The sequence below is a fragment of the Urocampus carinirostris genome, chromosome 5 (assembly GCF_059441175.1).
Source record: "Urocampus carinirostris isolate Australia breed hairy pipefish chromosome 5, RoL_Ucar_1.0, whole genome shotgun sequence".
Classification (NCBI taxonomy): Eukaryota; Metazoa; Chordata; class Actinopteri; order Syngnathiformes; family Syngnathidae; genus Urocampus; species Urocampus carinirostris.
In genome coordinates this window covers 21357093-21377546 of record NC_142353.1, presented here as the reverse complement: position 1 = coordinate 21377546, position 20454 = coordinate 21357093, and the positions used below count along the sequence as shown (strand labels likewise).

The 20454-nt window shown below is 39.1% G+C and overlaps 1 protein-coding gene across 1 annotated transcript; it reads left to right on the top strand.

Moving 5' to 3' along the window:
- Nucleotides 1-248: 248 nt before the first annotated feature.
- hsd17b3 (hydroxysteroid (17-beta) dehydrogenase 3) lies at nucleotides 249-18768 on the top strand. Its single transcript, XM_088336141.1, has 11 exons — nucleotides 249-629; nucleotides 5778-5824; nucleotides 8374-8449; nucleotides 8521-8628; nucleotides 9595-9662; nucleotides 11949-11993; nucleotides 12066-12100; nucleotides 13961-14042; nucleotides 14125-14190; nucleotides 15151-15300; nucleotides 16541-18768. Exons 1-11 carry the CDS (start codon nucleotides 488-490, stop codon nucleotides 16664-16666), a joined length of 945 nt encoding a protein of 314 aa, XP_088192267.1. The 5' UTR covers nucleotides 249-487; the 3' UTR covers nucleotides 16667-18768.
- Nucleotides 18769-20454: the final 1686 nt, after the last annotated feature.

Below are 20454 nucleotides of genomic sequence, written 5' to 3'. Positions count from 1 at the left end.
GGCTTATCCTGGAGTGCCATGTCAAATCTCATTGCAAACAATTTACACTACTTTGTTACCAATGACAATAAGGAATATTCTATTCTATTCTATTCTATTCTATCCTATTCTATTCTATAGTCATGGTAATGTTGTCAAGAGACCATTGTACACAACTTCATAGTTATCCATATACCAAATGCAGTTTTTCAAGTTGTGTTTCTCTTTGCAAGACCTGTTCCTTTGTCAGTCACGTGCAGCAGCCAAGCTATAATGGCTGACACCGACAGAAACGATACGTTCAGTACTTGTTGGACAGAGGGGGCAGAGAGTATGTGTGTTGATCCTTAGAAGGGAGTGTCCTCTCTGGCAAAGATCACCATTTTCTGTTAGTTTATTTGGCTTGGATCACTAGTTGATATTCTGAAAGGAGCAAATACACATCCAAGGCAGCAGCGTAGGGAAGAGCAGATTGTGGCACAGGTACCGGACAAGCCTGAAGAGCGAGATGGAATTGTTTTTCACTACCCTTGGTGCTGTGATTTTCATCTACTATGGAGTCAAGCTGCTCCTTTTTACTAGGATGTTTTATCCTGAAAGATGGTTTCCACTTCCAAAGTCTTTTTTTTTGTCCATGGGAGAGTGGGCAGGTAAGCTTTCTGTATGTGCACGTGTCTTTGTGTAAGAGTGTTCATGTGTGTGTCTATGTGTGTGTAATGACAGCTATAGTGCATTGTGAGAACAGCCTTGTTTTTTTTTTCTTTTAAACAGAATGAGGATATTTTTTTGGTGATCACGGCTCAAGAACTTTTTTTGGAGGTTCAAGACTTTAGAGTTTTGGTATGAATTCCATTTTGTTTCAGGTTAGGTTAAAGTAGTCTTCTCAATTGTTTTCTGCCATGCACCCCCAAGGTAGAAAAAAACCTTTGGGCTAATCACCGTCAATTGTGTGTCATGTCATTAAGTGATAGCCTAATTTGATTGGCTTAATGCTGCCCACTGCCAACATTTTTAACACAGCATGCACACCGGTCTTTCTCCCAATGTGGTCGCAGTGAAGCAGATTGCTACATACTCTTCATAAAACCTCCTCGTCTTAGTTTTCAAGAGACTTAATTTCCTCTTTATCTCCGTCTCTCTCCACCTGTCTTCTCGTACCTGTTAAATATTTCTTTCATTGGGTCACTTGAGAGTCTCCTACACTTTTTGTCTAAACTTCATAATCATACTCTGTGCTATACACAACGTGTGGATGGTAAAAACAAAACACTGCCCCCTGCACAAGGGGCTGCATTCGAGGTGCAATTTGACTTTATTCTAGGACAGTGAAAAAAAAATGTCCCTGAGGTTAAACCTCGCAACAGAGGGTGCTCACCCCACTATTTGAGAACCACTTGGTGGAAATGCATAATCTCAATGGATGCCCTGACAATGCATTAAGTTGGATACAAATAGGTCTAATTGTTTATATGACTTGAGCAGAAAACAATATGCTTTTCATGCTGTTACACGTTGGTAAGTAGCGTGCTAGCAGTGTAGTGCATGATAGCAAGTGCACCAACAATTAAGACATAAACTTTACCAATGTAATCCAGGCACAACGGCTACAGATGACATCAACCAAGTGCAGAATTGCCCGACCTAACCATTCTGTCTAACCAACAATAATTCCTTACAGTATTAATACAGTACAGACCCAAATTGGTTATTTCTGTTCCCAGAAGTGACTTTCCCTCTGAGCTGCTCAACAGGGTCAGAGTTGTCAAAGTAATTTCCACTAACGATCAAGGTCTGGATAAAGGGGTTATCAACATTCATTTGAAAGCGGCCCAGCAGCTCCCTTTCAAGTTGACCTCGTTTCCTCGTTAGTTTTTGTGTTAGCTTAAACTGTAACCCATGTGGGAAAAAATGTGCGCTATGGTCTGGACAAAAGCAGAAAGCCGTCTGTATATACTATATACTTTATTTTTTAAAAAACCTCAATCCTGTCAATCAAATGTTTCTTCTGAAATGGACTTTTTATTCACACCAGTAAAGTATCTATATTTTCTTTTGCAGTCTCAATAAATATACAGGTAACAGGGCACAAGCCAATCAAGGCAGAGCAAAGTACAAGGTTTCATGAAACCAACGCATGCTTAAAGTTAGAAAAGATCATCATGACCAAAAGAACATCATGACCTAATCTTTTGGACCGAACTCAGTTGAAACTCGTCCGTGTTTTCATTCAAGAATTGCTTTTGTTTACTGCTCGTATTCACCCCATGAGGTATCATAACACTGTAGTTAGAGATAACTGATAAAAAAAGTGTAGGAGAGCCATTCAAAAACAACAATTCACTAATGAACTAAACATGTATAAACCAGCATGGACAAAGAATGTGAAAAGAATGAGTTTTTGCAGATAATGGACAAAATATTGGATTTAGGGTCAGCTGGCATTTGTGGGCTTAAACTTTGGAAATGTTGCAGTATTTGCAGTTTAAAACATATACTCTACAACACATCGTAATTTTGTTTTCAAAAGTTGTAGCGACAGATGAGGATCGTTCAACCGTGAAATCAGATTTTTATTTGGAAATAGTCACGAATGAAGTAATGTTCTCACTTTTTTTTTTGATTTATCAAAAATAGAAAGGCAAAACGATTTGAATGAAAACATTACGTGGAGAAGCTACTTCATTGAAGCACAAACCTACTCAAATTGAAGCGAGCTTGAATCTACAAAGTAGAAAGGTTCAATACTATCTTTTTAGATTGACATCAACTGATTCATAGACAGAGTGCTTGTGTAGTCTTTCATTCTGATACCAAACACCAATACACCCCAAAAATGCACCGTATAATCACCAAGATAGCATTTTCCTTAAACATGTATAAACTTATCAAAAAATATTTCACAATTCCCCACAAATATAATTGTTCTCTAATTTATCATTTCTAGCACTTCCTTGTAAAACGGCCACCAGAGGGCCTCTGATATTAAATGGTAAATGGTAAATGGTAGTAGCATCGTATGGGCCACTGACTGAGTATCGTTATCTGTATTTTTCCCGTGCTTTAAAATGGAAAATAGATAATGCCGTTTAATGCATGCCTGTTAAATATCCACTAAAACAAATAGTGCTTGTGACCAGTAGGGGTGGCCGATACTTGGAATTTTGTTATTGATCCAATCCAAGTAAAGACAGTACAATTAATTGATAACAAACCAATACAAATTATTTTTGCTTGAAAATGTCATGATCATTTAATGATTGACACACCCCTCGCGTTTGCTTCTAATTTAGTAATAAATAATGTGACAAACACAGCACGGAGATTTTAGGCACAGAAATGTTTTAACTTTGATTAAACAATTACTATGCAAACTTTAGCATTGTAAAAAGTGTACAAAAATTTTCGATTACAAGAGCTTCAAAAAATACTCCAGATTCAAATAAAAAAAAGCAACAATCTAATAAACATATACATATATAACAATGTCAACATGACAAGGTAAATTTTTACCTTATTTTGAAAATAAAGTCAAAATTTGCAAATAGTGTAAAAAATACAAAGTTAAAAAATATTTAACAGTATTAATAATAAACCAAACATTTGCTGGTCTGGAGAGGGATGGGAGTGGCAAAAGACACACCCCAGAAAATGGTCCCCCTATGGCTCTAAAGGTTAAGGGATAACCCATAAAAATGTCAACAAAGTAACTGAAAAACCTTCCATTGCACAATCATTTGAAAATAAAGTCAGTCGTGCAAACAAATGTAAACACAATCAGATCGACTTTGAAAGTTATATTGTATGCAAAATCTCACGACCCCCCTACCAATATTATTATAGTGCTAGTTAAAATGGGAAAAGAGTATCAATCCCAAGACAATAGTATCGTTCTGATCCAAGCACTCACTCAGGATCGATAATATCGATATTCAGATCGACCCGCCTACCCTTAGTGACCAGATCTCAACAAACGTGTGTGCAGGGGCACACACTTAAGTCCAGGAAGGTACTTGGGCAAACACTACGTTCAAATTGGTGGAGATGGTAAGACAAATTATGATTGGTAGCTTGTTGCCGGGCATTTACTACCTGCTTTTTTACTTGAACAGTGATAATAAATACATTTACTCAACATAAGCAGAAGCAGAAAAGAAGTGCCACAGTTTTTGAATCACTGTTACGATTCACTTAAGTCATTACCCCATCAATATTTGTTCATCTGTACCCGTCAACATTACGTCTCATCACTCAGACATCCGTCTCACTCTGACCACAAAAGTTGACCATTAAAAGCCCCAAAAGATTTACCCCTCTCTTAAAAAAGATTTATCTGAGTCTTCGGGGTGAAAGCACATGAGAAAGTAGTGGCAGGTTGCTGTTTGTTTCTCTGCAGACTTTATCAGAAGAACATCCTGTACGTACAGAAAGTAACTCAAACATGATGAATCAGTAAACACAAGTCTTCCCCGTGACAACTTGATGATTAACAATTCATCATTGCAAGACACACTCTGCGCAGTTAGAGCGGAGAAAATACCAAGTCAACTAAAACCGTGGTTCTCAACTGGTCTGACTTGAAGACCCACCATTCCACCCTAATGACAAACTGTAACTCAAATCAAGAGAAAAATACACTTCTCAAAGATAGAAGAAATATAGAAGTCATGTCAAGTCATGTTTATTTGTATAGCCCTTAATCACAAATAGTCTCAAAGGGCTGCAAACTACAGACTTGTATTACACCATCCCCTGATCTAAAACCTACATGAGGGCAAGGAAAAACTCAAAAACCTCAACATGAGGAAAATGAAGAAACCTTGAAGGGACCGCACTTGAGGTAATCCCCCTTCCAGGATGACCAGGGTGCAACGGATGTTGTGTTAGCAAACCTGAAAAAAAAATAATATATGAGGACATTTTGGCAAATAATCCTTTTAAAGGCATTACATAAAAAGATTAACAAATACTCACAACTAAGAGTTGGTATAAAAGTTTTTTAGATCAGTTCTTCAGCATGTATATTTTTTGCCATGTTTGCAGTGTTTGCAAACAAAACTCAGTGGCACATGCATATTTGTTAAGGATTAAATTAAAACCCATTCTAAATAAAGAAAAAATAATTTAAAGGAACTACTTGAGATCTGTAATAATAAATAATAATAAACTAAAATTGCAGAGAAGAAAAGGATAGTGCAGTTTGAAGCAGAGAGCGTAGAATATGAAATGAAATGAAATGAAATGAAATGATCTGCATTTTATATAGCGCTTTTCAAGTCAATGACTTCCCAAAGCGCTTTACAATGTGCTCCACATTTCCCAATAGCGGCCTTGCAGCCATGTAAGGCGCTAACCTGCTTATTGGGGGTATTAGGGGTTCAGTGTCTTACCCAAGGACACTTCGACATGTAACACGGACGAGTCGGGATTCGAACTGGGATCCCTTGATCCTAAGACGAGCGCTCTACCTCCTGAGCTACTGCCGCCCCTAATATATTTACCTTTAAAAAAAAAGACCAGCAAAACAACTGTAAGTACAATGTATACTCACATGTAAGCCTACATCTCATACAAGCAACCCCCTAAAACTGATTTAAAATAGCCACATACTAAAATAAGTTGGTACCCAAAATATTAGAAAATTATTTACCTAAACAATGATAATTAATTAATTCTGTAGATAGTAAAGACCAATATTCTTCTTAGTATATTTTGCCAGGGCAATGGCTCACGGCCCACTTTTGGGACCCGACCTACCAGTTGAGAAACACTGTAGTAAAAGAAAAGTGTTGTGCTTTCAGTGGTCACCGGTGCGTCGGAGGGCATTGGAAGACAATACGCCATTGCGGTAAGTCATTATATAAAAAAGTATTAAACTCCAGATGCACAATTAGAAATAAATAGTTACACAATGGTGGAAAAACAGCAAATCTGATAAAAAATCAATCATTTTGAAATCAAAACAAAGAGGCTATAATTCGTACAAAGAAGAGCATTAGAACTAGGACAACATCGTGTTTTCTTTTAAATTCATGGCTATAAAATCAACATTTAGTGCTTCTAATTTCATGATTTCAAATATAATCTACCAAGCATTGGACATTGACTAGAGTGGAAAAAAAATGTAGTTTTTACAAGCATGTACACTACCATCCAAAAGTTTTGGGTCACTTTTCCATTCTTTTCTTTGACAAAAGAAAAGTTTGAATGATACTCTTTTTCATCAAATATTTTTTTTTATTTCTAATGTTCTCAACGTCTCAACCATACATTCTATTTTTTTGCATTAATAAAAAAAGGGTGTTTTTTTTTAATGAAAAAAAAATTGTTGTTTGGTTGACCCCAAATTTTTAAATGGTATCGTGATTTTACACGTATTTATTTATTCATTTGTTTATTTATGTATTTATTTATTTATTTGTTTGTTTGTTTGTAGCAGATTTCTTTGCAAAAAACATTGTTATAAAATATTTTTGGGGCGCTTGAACTTTTTAATTTTGATTTTGTATACTACAGAGAGAACCTTAAAGTCACATCTTAAGATAACAGGGAGCCAATGCAGGTTGGCTAAAATTGGGGTAATGTGATCAAACTTTCTTGTCTTAGTTAAAAGCCTCGCTACAGTATTTTCTACCAGCTGAAGGCTCTTGATTTCGGACTTCGGGAGACCGGAGAGTAGTGCATTAGAGTAATCGAGACGGGAGGTAACAAACGCATGAATTACAAGAGACAGCATAGGGCGAATTTTAGCAATGTTGCGAAGATGGAAAAAAGCTATTTTAGTGATATTCTTAACGTGTGTTTGAAAGGACATCTAGTGGTCTGGTCAAGGATTACACACAGTCCCTCTAACTTTTTTATTAGGGTCTTAAACTATTATCCCAAGGGCTGTGAGTTTATTTTATATATATATATATATATATATATATATATATATATATATATATATATATATATATATATATATATATATATATATATATATATATATCTCATCTCATCTCATTAGCTGCACCGCTTATCCTCAGTAGGGTCGCGGGGGTGCTGGAGCCCATCCCAGCAATCATTGGGCAGTGGGCAGGGGACACCCTGAACCGGTTGCCAGCCAATCGCAGGTCACAACATCAGCCTCTCTGCTGGCTTTGATCTCGTTGGCAGCTCGCTCTGTAGACTGTCAAAAAGCATATCAAAGAGCTTTCTTTTCAATTTACATGAAATATATTTTAGAATATCACAATACATTTTTACATCCATTTTAACAAGATGCTTTCAACAAGTGATCATATAGTGGTTTTTTAACGTTTACAATGAATTCAACATATTTTTCTTTAGTCTGAATTTTAACCAACATCATCCTTTTTATATATATGAGAAAATAGAAATGATAACAATAATGAGTATAAAAACGGATACAATTTACCTGCAGATGAAATGAGTCACAGCATTAGCTTCTCTGCTGGCTTTGATCTCTTTGATCTCTATAAGGGGAATTAACATTTTAGCATAACAGAAACAAAACAAAAATAAATCCAAACAGCTTGACAACATCAATGACATTACGGTGCATGTTGAGAGATTTGTCAGCTGTGGTTATAATGTTTGAAATTAACTTCTTTTGTGGAGCACCAAAAGATGTGTCTTACCGTTGGCAGCTCGCTCTGTAGACTGCCAACAAAACCCCGCCTCCCGGTCACATGTCAGAAGCCTAAACCAAACCCCACCCCATACCAGGGGGTGGCATTGTTGGACTCATCATTGCAGGACACTTACCAAAAACTATACACATATTTCAGCAGGAATTTCAATAAAACAAAAGTTATGATTACACCCGTTACATATATATATATATATATATATATATATATATATATATATATATATATATGGTGGGTAAAATCAATAATTTAAATTAGTGTTTGCGTGCTATTTTTGTAATTTTCCAGTTTGAATGACTTTATAATTAAATAATCAATAGTTAAAATCTTGGTGACGGAAATACATATTGAGGAAAAAAATCCTTTAAAAACAATTATTTTTATGATATGATTAAATCTTACATCCCTAAATCATAATTGTGACTTTGTGAGCCTCGTAAAAGACCCCCAGCCCTCTAGCTAAGGCCCAATTTGTATGCCAGGTATTACTAGTCTGGCCCCCGTAAGAAATCTTTTGTGGCCTAAATGAGTTTTACACCCCTGTTCTATGGTATTGTGGAGGACAAATATTGTATGACATAGCCCACATGTAATCTGTTTTCATGTATTGTTTGCTTTTAATTTTTGTGTGCTTTATTTTGAAACACTCTTAAAATTGCATTAAAACCATTCCTTAGAAGGTAAGCAATACGGTCATGATATTTTGTTAATTCTTCATTCTCTTCTTTTGTACCATCTTCAGCTGGCTGAAAAAGGAATGAATGTGGTTATAATAAGCAGGACCAAAGAGACTTTGGACAAGGTGGCTAAAGAAATAAGTAAGACTTTTACTCAGCATTTACCGACATTATATTGCCAAGTGTTGTTGAAACTGTGCACTGATGTCCAGGCGAAACTACACGGCGGATGGTTAAAGTGGTCGTGGCAGACTTCACCAAAGACAACATCTTCACTGACATTGAGGAACATCTGAAAAACCTGGACATTGGTGTATTGGGTACTACTTTAGGGAATATAATCGTTATCATCATCATTTGCAGGGCGGCACAAGTCTGAGTTCATGGGTTCAAATCCAGCTACCAGCCTTCCTGTGCAGGGTTTGCATGATCTCTCCGTGCTTGCTTGGGTTTCCACTGGGCACTCCGGTTTCCTCCCAAAAACATGCATGTCAGGTTAATCGGCCGGTTCAAACTGTCCCTAATGAGTGGGTGAGTGAATTGTCTGTTTCTGTGTGCCCTGCGACTGGTTAGCTGTCACGACCAGAACGGAATCAGGACCCAATTGCATAACGTTTACCACAAGTTTTATTAATAGAAAGAGGAAGGGCTGCGCCCAGGATCCGGTGCTCGCTGGTCGCAGGTCGCTCTCGAAATCGGATTGTGATCTGAATGCAGGAGTGGATCTTCTGTGGCGGGCGATGGAGGTGTCAAGGACGGATAAACAGGCCGATAGCCGGGACATGAGAGCAAATACATGGTCAGGGTCAGAAACGGGTCGTAAGCCGGGACGGGAGAGCAGACATGGTCGGGATCAAATGACAGATCGTAGCCGGAGACAGACGGGGAGATCAGGAACAGACTGGTGGAAAAACGGGAGTCAGGGTCAAAAAGGCTTGCCTTGTATCAACAGAGGTTCGCAGACGGACTGACAACAGGAGAGTGACAGGACAGGGTTTAAATAGGGACAGGGAGGCGATCAGATAACCCGCAGCGGCTGGCGCCAAGTGAGCGGGCGAAGGTGATTCCAATCGGAAATCATGACAGTTGGCAACCAGTTGAGGATGTCCCCCGCCCACTGCCCCAAGATAGCTAGGATGGGCTCCGACACCCCTGCGACCCTACTGAGGTGGTGCAGATAATAGATGGATGGATCATTATTTGCTTACATGGACCACAAATTGATTGGTAGCAAATAGTTCAAATCTAACCCTAATTTCTTCTTTTTTTTTGCTTTTTTGTGCTAGTTAACAATGTAGGCATGGTGCCCAGTATTTTCCCCAGGAGATTCCTTGAAGATGAAGATCTGGAACAGGTTTGTGCTTCTTAAAGTTTTTTTCCCCAATACTATGTTTTTATATTTGTATTTTAAAATCACAGATTGTGAATGTTGTCTGAATACTTATAATTTTCACCCCAAACATGATAAAAGTCGTACCTATCAGGTTTGAATTCATTGGTAGATGTCTTATTCCACTTTTCCAAGAATCTGTTCTTGCACAAATACGACTTAAAATGACGGTGTGTATTATTAGCGCCTCGATGGGGTAGGAAAAAAACTTCACGAAAAACAGTATTGATTTAAATAATAAGCAAAAATACACAAACTATCATGATTTTTTTTTTCTCACTAAGAGGTTGAGAGATCAGAATTTATCATATATAATAGGAGCCTCACCTAAAAGGGAGATGACATCATTCTCTGCCATCTTGCTGTTACAGATACCAAAACAACTCAATAAAGGCTGGGCAAAAAATGTAAATGAATGCAAGAATGAATGGTCTTTTTTTTCTTACTATGTCATGAACTGGAACAGGATCAGGACCCAAATGCATGAGGTTTCTCACACAAGCTGTTATTTTACGGGAAATGGGGAGTCATGCATGTTAAGCAGTGGTCTGGCGTGGAAAGACAGGAAGCCAGAGGCCGTCGAGATCGAATAAAAGAGGACAAAATAGACGGGAACGAAAACTGGAGAGAATAAAAAAAGGACAAAATAAACAGGAACAATACCGGACAAGAAATACCAACAGGAAACAGGACCGAGTCAGAACCCACGTCTTGCGGGGCAGATGTTCATTGACGGACTGACAAACGGAGAGTGAGAACATTGAACTTAAATAGAAGGAAAGCCAATTTGTCAACGAGCCGCAGCTGGCGCCACACAGGCGGGGCCAATTGGGCGCCATGGCAACCGTGACATACTATATGGAAGTAAAACAATATTGGAGAGCTTCTTTTTCAGTGCAAATGTAAGATGAAGGTAAAAAGATGAAAATATGTAAAAAGATAAACAATTAAACAAAAAAAAAAACAACAAGAACAATATTTAAATGCTATATATGCTCATTGACAAATGGTGCGTTTTGGTCACTTTGAGTATGTGTTCCTTCATGTGCTTCTTGTTGCACTACACCAGTGGTCTCAAATGTAGGGCCCAAGGGCACCAGGTAGCCCCTACGAACACCTGAGTAGTTTGCAGGCAGGTTCTGAACATAGGCCACCGGTGATGGGGCATTGCAATTTCCTTGTAAATTTGATTTCTGAGATGATGTTTTAGTGGTTGACATAACTTCCACTAATTAGAACCTGGCAATAACATAGTAATACCATAATGTGTTATTTTAGAAAATGTATGTCACTGTAAGAGCGGCACGGCTGCTGAGTAGTTAGTGCGTCCGCGGCACAATTCTAAGGTCATGATATCAAATCCAGCTACCAGCCTTCGTGTGCGGAGTTTGTATGTTCTCCCGCGCTTGCGGGTATCATGATTACTCAATACAGTCACCTGTGCCCGCTCATTTGGTGCCAGTTGCTGCTGGTTACCTGATTGGTTCCCATGTCTATTTCAGCTCAGTCCTTTCACTCGCCTGTTGTCAGTCCGTCAGCAAACCTCTGTTCTTGCTGACGGTCCCGTTTTTGTCACCGTTTCCCACTCGTCCGTTCCTGATTTCCCCGTTTGTCTCCTGCTACGACCCGTTTTTTGACCCTGACCACGTTCTGATCCACCGTCCCCGCTAACAACCTGTTTTACTGTCTAACTACGCTACGATCTCCCGCTCCGGAAGATCCACTTCCGCATTCAGAACACACTCCGATCCTGTGAGCGGCTTGCGGGCGCTGACTTTCCTCTTCATTTCAATAAACTTGTGAGTAACATTACGCATCTGGGTCCTCCTTCTGTTATGGTCTTGACAGCGTGGGTTTCCCCCCGGGCACTCCAGTTTTGCTGGTTCAAAGTGTCCTCAAGTATGATTGAGCGAGCGAGTGATCTGTCTCTGTGTGCCCTGCAATTGGCTGGCAACCAATTCAGGTTGTCCTCTGCCCACTGTCCGAAGATAGCTGGGTTTGGCTCCAGCACCCCTGCGACCCTACTGAGGATAAATGGTGCGGATAATAAATATCAAAATTGCTCTCAGCTCCAATAAGGCTGGTGACCCCTGCAGGATACAGGATACAGCAACATCTAGTAGTCAAATAATACACACTGTCCTTTTGAGCAACTTGGGTTAGTAATCTTAAAAACTACCTCTAAACTCAAGTGTTTCCCTTTTTTTAAATAATTTAAATAACTACAATGCTTGTTATATTCCCTTCCAGACAATCACGAGGGTAATAAATTGCAATGTGAGAACAATGGTGAAGGTAAGGGAGTCACTTAACATTCGATATTCTACATTTACCTAAAATGTATTTCCAACTTCTTTTTTTGAACAGATGTGCAAAATATTCCTCCCGGGCATGGAAAACAGGTTTCCTTTCCAGGTTTCTTTCCTTTCACATAAAAAAATTATACAACTATAATGATATAAACAACAACTAGTGCAGGCCTTTTTAGAGCACTTGAGTAGCCCATCGACTGGTTCTGAAAATAGCTCATGTGTCATTTTCTAGGAAATTTGATTTCTAACCAGCATGAGAAATCATTAACATCATCAGTGTCTTTAAATACAATATTTTAGTGGTTTACTGGGCTAATTCTAACACAAATTTTAATAATTACAACTTGGTAATAACATAATAGTAATGACATAACAACAGAGTAATAAGATAAGTTGTTATTTAGAGATGTATTTCAAACTGGTGCCCCTTCACGTTAATCAGGGTAGGGATTTTTTTAGCTTTGATTTTGAAAATCGTTAGGATTGAAACAAATTATTCTCTACTGCAATTAGATAACAAATTTGCGTCTAGGTGTTGCTTGGGCTCCACCATTAACCTTTTTTTTCTCTGAAGGATGCTAGAAATTCCTACACTGATAAATTAATTAAATTTTTAAAGTTTTTTCTTTGAGTTCTTTGAGCTCTGATATGAATTACTAATCCCAAGAAAATTGAATCAATGGACCAGGCCGATTGAAATGGACACACAATTTATTAACACAGAGAATCAATGATAAGGGGAAAAAAAGGGGGGGGGCAGAAATTTTGGAAGTCTGGAAGTTACTAGCACAAAAAGAAGGTTTCCGCTATAATGCTAGTAGATTTAGGGAGATTCACTTGTACAGAAAAAAAACGCTCATTCCCAAGAACCAGCAAACATGGAGTTAAATCTGAAACCGTCACCCTGTTCGTCATTGTGGCGAGATTTGGTCTCATGCCCCGGATGGTCGCAACGCATGGCCTACGTGCTGATCTTAAAGCTGTAATGCAGGCCCGCAGTGATGCGCCAAGCGGCCGTCGTGTGAGGCGTACCAGCCAGGCAGGTGAAGAAAGAGAACGGCTATCGCTCAGCCAATTCTTTTTATATGGACCAGTGACGCTCGACCAGATCATGCCTCAATGGGCATGGTCTCAGATATCTGATAGTCTCAGTATCGGGTGATGGTGTTTGAAAATGCTAAACTTGTTAGAAAGCCAAAGATGTGACATATTTAAGTAAAGGTGTGCACTTGAGAATATCCTTCCTACATACATAATTGTGTATGGTGAGAACATTATTTTATCAATACATAGCCATGAATATTTAAATTACATTCAAACTTTCATGTTATCAGATTTTATTATGGTACATCGTCAATTGGTACGACCGGAAACTGCCCAAATGGGGACGCAGTCGTTCCATCCATTCCAAAGTTCTGAGTTATTTGAAACAAAGAATATAGAAGTCATATTTGTGCTTGGCTTATTTGCTCTACATCAGTAACAAAAAGTAGCTCTGCGCTTTATGATTATAAGTCGTGTTTAGCTCTGAATGAAAAGGCCACCTAATTAAGAATGCCTGAACAACAACAAACAAGTTAAATGGGTCCCATAGTTTGAACAATGAACAGATTCTTGCTTTTTTTTCTTAAACAAAGGAACATTAAAAGGAAAAACATTTTGATGTTTTTAAAATATTTAGGGTAATCGCTCGAATACAGTCAAGGAATGTTAAGTGTAAAATGTAGCCTGGAGAAATGAAACATAAGGGTTAGGAACAATAATCTTATTTTCTGAAATAGAGGGCCAAAAGAACTGTTTTTGCTTACAGTTTCATGAGGTGTGATTTACAACGGTAGTGCTTGATACATACTGTTGGTGATGTGTATAAAATGTTGAAGTTGAAAGAGTTATGACATCATGTGGGGGTATCTAATTATATTGCCTATTACTGGAAATATGTGTTTGCAGGAGAAAAGGTGTGATAATAAATATTGCATCTGGAATTGGCTCCATTCCATTTCCCATGTATTCTCTGTATGCTGCATCTAAAGTGAGGATATAGGGTATTTTTTTAAATTCTCCCTTTGGATTTATATTAAAATAATAATCTTTGAGTAACATCGCTCTTGCAGGTCTTTGTGGAGAGATTTTCTCAAGGTCTTCAAGCAGAATACAAAGAAAAAGGGATTATTATACAGGTGACTGGAAAAATCATACACCTCTTTTTAATTAATTCATAACAGGCATGTCAAATATACACCCGGTGGGCAGGATCAGCTCTCTAAATTATTCTATAAAAAGTTATGATTTTTTTTTTAATAATTACAAACCTGAAGCTCCTCCCCGCCTCTAGAGGGCAGTAAAGGTATAAAAGAGCTGACGCCCAGTCCGGGTTCATGTTAAAGCCAATATTGTGTCGTATTTTCTCAGCTTCAGTAGGCCCGGCCTAGTAGTTTGATCTGATGTTATTGCTTATTCACTGCTAAAACTCTTATTTTGTATTTATTTCAAAGCAATATGGCAATTGAAGCAAGCATTTTTTTTTTCATGCTTCCACATGAGTTTATTTATGTTTGTGATGTTTGTGGACAAGTCGTCATGTTTTTGTGTAGCCCTTTATCACAAGGAGTCTCAAGGGCTGCACAAACCACATATTATTGAAAACTACAGACTATTATCACACCAGCCCCTGATCTTAAACCTACATGAGGGCAAGGAAAATCTCAAAACCTCAACATGAGGTAAATGGAGAAACCTTGAGAAGTAACCGCACATGAGGGAATCACCCTTCCAAGATGACCTGGCTGCAACATAGGTTCGGGTGTAAAAGTGCATTTACTCAACTGTTTAAACAAATAAATTGTTTACACTATTTTATTTGCTTGTGAATACATGTGATGTGCTTAGAATAGATCCCTTACCATCCATTTTAAGGTGGGCTACAAATGTAGGCCGAATGATAAAGCTGAAAAACTACGGTAAGCTAAAAAATTAAGAAATTCTGGATTAGGCCCCAAAGCCAGACTGAGTTTGACATGCCTGCTTTATAAGTAACTGCAATTTTATGTATGCCCTCAAAAAGATACTTGACCTCTTTGTACATCACCTGAATTGGATGTAAATTGCTCATATTACAACTTTACTTGTTGCCTTCTCAGGCAGTTGCACCCTTTGGTGTTTCCACTCGAATGGTGAACTACCAGCCAGCTAATATGACCATGCTGACAACACACTACTTTGTGAAAAGCTCACTGCAATACATCAGTGCTGGAGACAAAACGTATGGCAGTATCTCTCACATGTTCCTGGTAAGATTATGTCACCGTTTATTCAGCGTATTCACTGTGTCCACCATTTTGTATCTACTGCTTCAATATGGAACAGATTGTTTTCTTCGTTTTTCTTACTGTGTCATTTTGAACTCTGTGAGTATGTGAAACATTTTTGGGGCGCGATAACATTTGGGGCTGCAAACAATAGTCGACATTGTCGACAAAAATCGATGATAGAAAAAGACGACAATTCATTTCGTCTGCTGTGGCCGGACACATTTTTCCAAATGAGAGAGGCATCTTTACATGAATATGATATCTGCCAGGCAGCACGATGGTTGAGTGGTTAGCACGTCCGCGGCACAGTTCTGAGGTTATGAGATTGAATCTTCCTGTGTGGAGTTTGCATGGTCTACCTGTGCTTGTGTGGGTTTCCTCCGGCCACTCTGGTTTCCTCCCACATTCTAAAAACATGCATGTCAGGTTAATTGGCTGGTCCAAATTGTCCCTAGGTGTGAATTAGCGAGTGAGTTGTCTGTCTCTATGTACCCTGCGACTGGTTGGCAACCAGTACAGAGTGTCACCTGCCCACTACCTGTAGATGGCTGGGATTGGCTCCATCACCCCCGTGACCCTACTGAGGATAAGCGATGCAGATAATGGATGGATGGATAATCACTGCAGAGAGTTGCGCATTTGCAATTGTATCTCCAACAGCAACACAAAGACACACAAATGGCGGTGTCAACATCAATTAACGTCAACGAGAAAAAATTCTAGAGTTTGGGATCATTTTAGCCTGAAGACGGCCAATGGAAAGACTACTACGCGAAGTTTAAAGACTATGCGTATCATGCTGGTAGATCAGTGACGCACAAACATTTAAAAAGCACATCGAACAGTAGGACGACACTGAGTCTGACCCGCCTCAGTAAGCCAATACGGATTTGATAACATGCATTTTCCTTTTTATATGCGTATATTTCGCTAGATAATAGAGCTTGAGCGTAATATAAGACTGTGCCAGACAAATGTATATGAAATTAAATGCATGCAGTCCGATAAACAAACGTCAGTTGTTAAAACTGTTTGGTTTTAAACTGTTGAGAATCGTTAAGAACTTTTGAGCCTACTATAGATATTATAAACCTGGTATACGTTAACTCAATATTTCATACTTTTGATATGCATACCGTGTTCAAACGTCCATTAAGAATTGTGGGAAAGGTTTTTAGATGCACAATTAATGTAAATCATTTTCTTATTGCACACACAGGGTTGGCTTCTTCAAAGTATCCCACTCAACATTCTCCACAGCGAGTTTGTGCTACAAGGTCTGAAGGATTACGTGGAAAAGAAACAAGCAGAAAAGAGATCCAGCCCTGTGATGATGGAAGCTTAAATGAGGACTGCGATAACATTTTATTTTCTGTCCCATTTACATTGACTACTATGTTTTTAGCCTAAGGGGTGACTACAGAGACTTGATCTCACCCTTTCATTTACATGATCCTGCCCTACACACTATGTATACGTATATGATACAAACAGTATTAATTACACAAAACACAATATTTGAATGGACAATTTAGCATTCAAGTTAAGCCAGTGAAAACAAAGTTTCAATAATGAGTCCTGCCAATTTTTCAATACACTCTCTTCCATTTACACACACTTCTTTCATCTCCTTAGTTTTATTTGGTTGTTTTTGTCAGGACCAGAACGGAATCAGGACACAATTGCGTAACGTTTACCACAAGTTTTATTGAAAGAAAGAGGAAGGGCTGCGCCCACGATCCGGTGTTCGCTGGACGCGGGAAACAAGTCGCTCTTGCACTCTGATTGTGATTCGAATATGGAAGTGGATCTTCCGTAGCGAGCGATGGCGGTGTCAGGGACACGGAAAGCAAAAACGGGGTCGGGGTCGGGAACAAGTCGTAAGCCAGGACGGGAGAGTAGACGTAGTCGGGATCAAAAATGGGTCGTAAGCCAAGACGGGGGAGCAGACGTGGTCGGGCTCAAAACAGGTCGCAGCCGGAGACAAACGGGAGCAAAAAAAGGGACAGGCAGGAGTCAGGGTCAAAAAAGGCGTGCCTTGTATCAACAGAGGTTCGCAGACAGACTGACAACAGGGGATGAACAGGGCTGGGTTTAGATAGGAACAGGGAGCCAATCAGAGCCTGCAGCGGTTGGCGCCAAATGAGCGGGCACAGGTGATTCACATCAATAATCATGACAGTTTTTGACACTTTCAGACACTTAATGTTAATTATCTTTAAAGTAACTGTGATTTGTGGGCCCCTGAAAGGAATTGACAAGAAATGGACGCCTTGAGAAGATACCACCAGATGGTGCAAAAGAAACATTTATGAATATGCACAAAACTGCCAATAACGGATGCAGTTGTGAACGTTATTTTGTTTCATTGGTTTTTAGAAAGGCACAATATTTCTAAAATTTGACTCTTCAACAACCCATCCATCCATTATCTGCACCGCTTATCCTCAGTAGGGTCGCGGGGGTCCTGGAGCCCATCCCAGCTATCTTCAGGCAGTGGGCAGGGAAAACCCTCAACTGGTCGCCAGCCAGTCGCTCTTCAACAACCAAAAGCTGAGAATGTGTCGTACGGGCACTGTTTTCTGTGGTGTGTCTTGGGCAAGTACAGCCTGGTGGCGCCCATCTTGAATCAATGACTTTGCGTACAGTTGAGGTCACAAAATCAGTTTTCAGTTTTTTTGCAGGCGTTTATGGTAGCAATCATATTTTCTGTTGCTAACAAACTTGCTTAAGTTTTGCTTAGCTTGTCAAATAAGTCAAGCTGAATAGCTTCTTGTTATGAGTTCACAATTAAAGGGAAAGTGTGTATTATTGAGCGCTTCCTAGTGGTTAACAAAAATCATTCTTTCATTAAATACCATTGATTTGGATAATAAGCAAAAAAAACATGAACTATCATAAAAAGTGCATCTTTAAAATCATTCTTGTAGGTCGAGAAATTTGTATTTAGAGGGAGTCGACTTCTTTGTCCAGCTACGGGAAACTTTTTTTTTTCATTTTTCTCTTTGATTTGGATTTTTCTTTTGTTTTGCCTCCTTTTCTTTTGTTTTTACTTTTTTCTCATCTTTGTTTTTCCCTTTTTCAGTCTTCTTTTTCCTTATTTTTCTTAATGCCCCCGATGAGCAGGTCGTTGCCTTGCATGGCTGACGCTGCTATCGGTGTGTGAGTGTGTGTGTGAATGGGGTAAGTATGAAGCACATTGTAAAGCGCTTTGAGAGGTCTTCAGTGACGTGAAAAGTGCTGTATAAATGTAGACCATTTACCATTTTTTACCGTATTTGTATAAGGCTGAGCAAAAAAATATGAAAAATATTGCGGCTCGGTCACTTTGAAACTCCATAATTTGTAATCTTCTTACTTTTTCCATTGACGGTGATAAAAAGCTGTTGTTTTATATTTTCTTTTGTTTCCGATTGTTTTGTAATAAAACGGTTTTAGTAGGTGGAAGGAGGTGTGGCAGCTTAAAATAGGGAGAATAATGACTGGGTAACGTGTTGTGAAATGCAGTATTCAATAAAACCACTAGAGGCTGCCAGACCCAAACTTTAAACAAAACCTGGGGAATGCTGCAGTGTTGAATCCAGAAATCCAAGGAGATCTATTCTGGCCAGCGCATCTTGGCTTATTACAGTGGTTTTCAATTACTTTCTGTCATGCCCACCCTAGAAAGAAGAAAACATCCTGCACCCTTACAAACTCTCCTCCCTGCGACTATAATTAGAATTTGTCTATACAATTGTTTTAAGTACGCCACTGCAAAGCACTGTATCCTTATCAATGTATAAGAGAATTTAAAAAAAGAAAAATAGATAAAAAACAAATTGAAAAAAGAATAGCTTTATTGTGAATCTGGAATTCAAAATTTTCATTAAAATTCTTTAAACTTTGATTGACCATGTCAAACCATATAATACTGGATCAGGGGTCTACAACGCGGTGCCCGCAGGCACCAGGGTGCAAAAAAACAAAATGACCAGCAAACCATGTACCAGAGGTTCTCCCATATAAGCCGACATCGCATACAGACGCCTCCTGACTTACGTACATTCGACTTACGGATTCCGGCAGATACAATCGGGGTTTTTTTGGGATGTCGAAAAATATCCAGGCAACGCTGTAAGTTAGATTTTGTATTTTGCCACGGAGGAGGAAGGCGCCTTACTCTTGGAGCTCATCTTCCAAAAGTAAGTTAAACTCAACTTTATTTACTTTTATACAGCATATGAAATGTTTATTTTTAGTACAAAAATAAAGGTTACTTATACAAGCTTTAAACATACTTATATAAACCATAAACGTACAAAATATAGGACTGAAGCAACTTACGAACGATCGTCCAGAACTCGTTCGTATTGGGCAGCGTCTGTATAAGGGGCCTCCTAAAACTGCCTAAAATAGCCACATCACAAAGAACATTCTTATTCAAAAATTGATAAAAGGTGTACCAAAAAAAATAATAATTTGAAGATGTAGATAATTATGATTAATATCTGGGCAAAAAGATAAAGATACATTATTTTTGAGCCATTTACTGTACCTTAAAGCGGCATTTCAATGGCAGACTCACATAAGTTATTTTTGTATTTCGCAATAATTTTCTTCTTCCACTCGATTGTTGTTGCAAATGTTTTCCCCTCACTTTCCCCTTTTCACTAACTTTCTTGAGACCAGTGATTACGGGCAGAAAATCAAACCAACAAAATACAATAAAATGAGATGTGAGATGGGCAGCACGTCGGCGCAGTGGTTAGCGCGTGTGCGGCACAGTTCTGAGGTCGTGGGAACCTCCTGTGTGGGTTCAAATCCAGCTCCCGGCCTTGCTGTGCGGAGTTTGTATGTTCTCCCCGTGCTTGCATGGGTTTTCTCCGGGCACTCCGGTTTCCTCCCACATTCCAAAGACATGCATTTCAGGTGAATTGGCCGGTCCAAATTGTCCCTAGGTGTGACTGAGCGAGTGAGTTGTCTGTCCCCGTGTGCCCTGCGATTGGCTGGCAACCAGTTCAGGGTGTCCCCTGCCCACTGCCCGATGATTGCTGGGACGGGCTCCAGCACTCCCGCGACCCGACTGAGGATAGGCGGTGCAGCTGATGAGATGAGATGAGATGAGATGTGAGATGCCCTCTCAAACATAAT

Excerpts from the sequence above, each read along its gene's own strand:
- hsd17b3 (XM_088336141.1), top strand. The coding sequence starts at position 488 with ATGGAATTGTTTTTCACTACCCTTGGTGCTGTGATTTTCATCTACTAT. Across the intron at positions 9,663-11,948 it reads AAGATGAAGATCTGGAACAG|ACAATCACGAGGGTAATAAA; the intron begins GTTTGTGCTTCT and ends ATTCCCTTCCAG. Across the intron at positions 11,994-12,065 it reads ATGTGAGAACAATGGTGAAG|ATGTGCAAAATATTCCTCCC; the intron begins GTAAGGGAGTCA and ends TTTTTTGAACAG.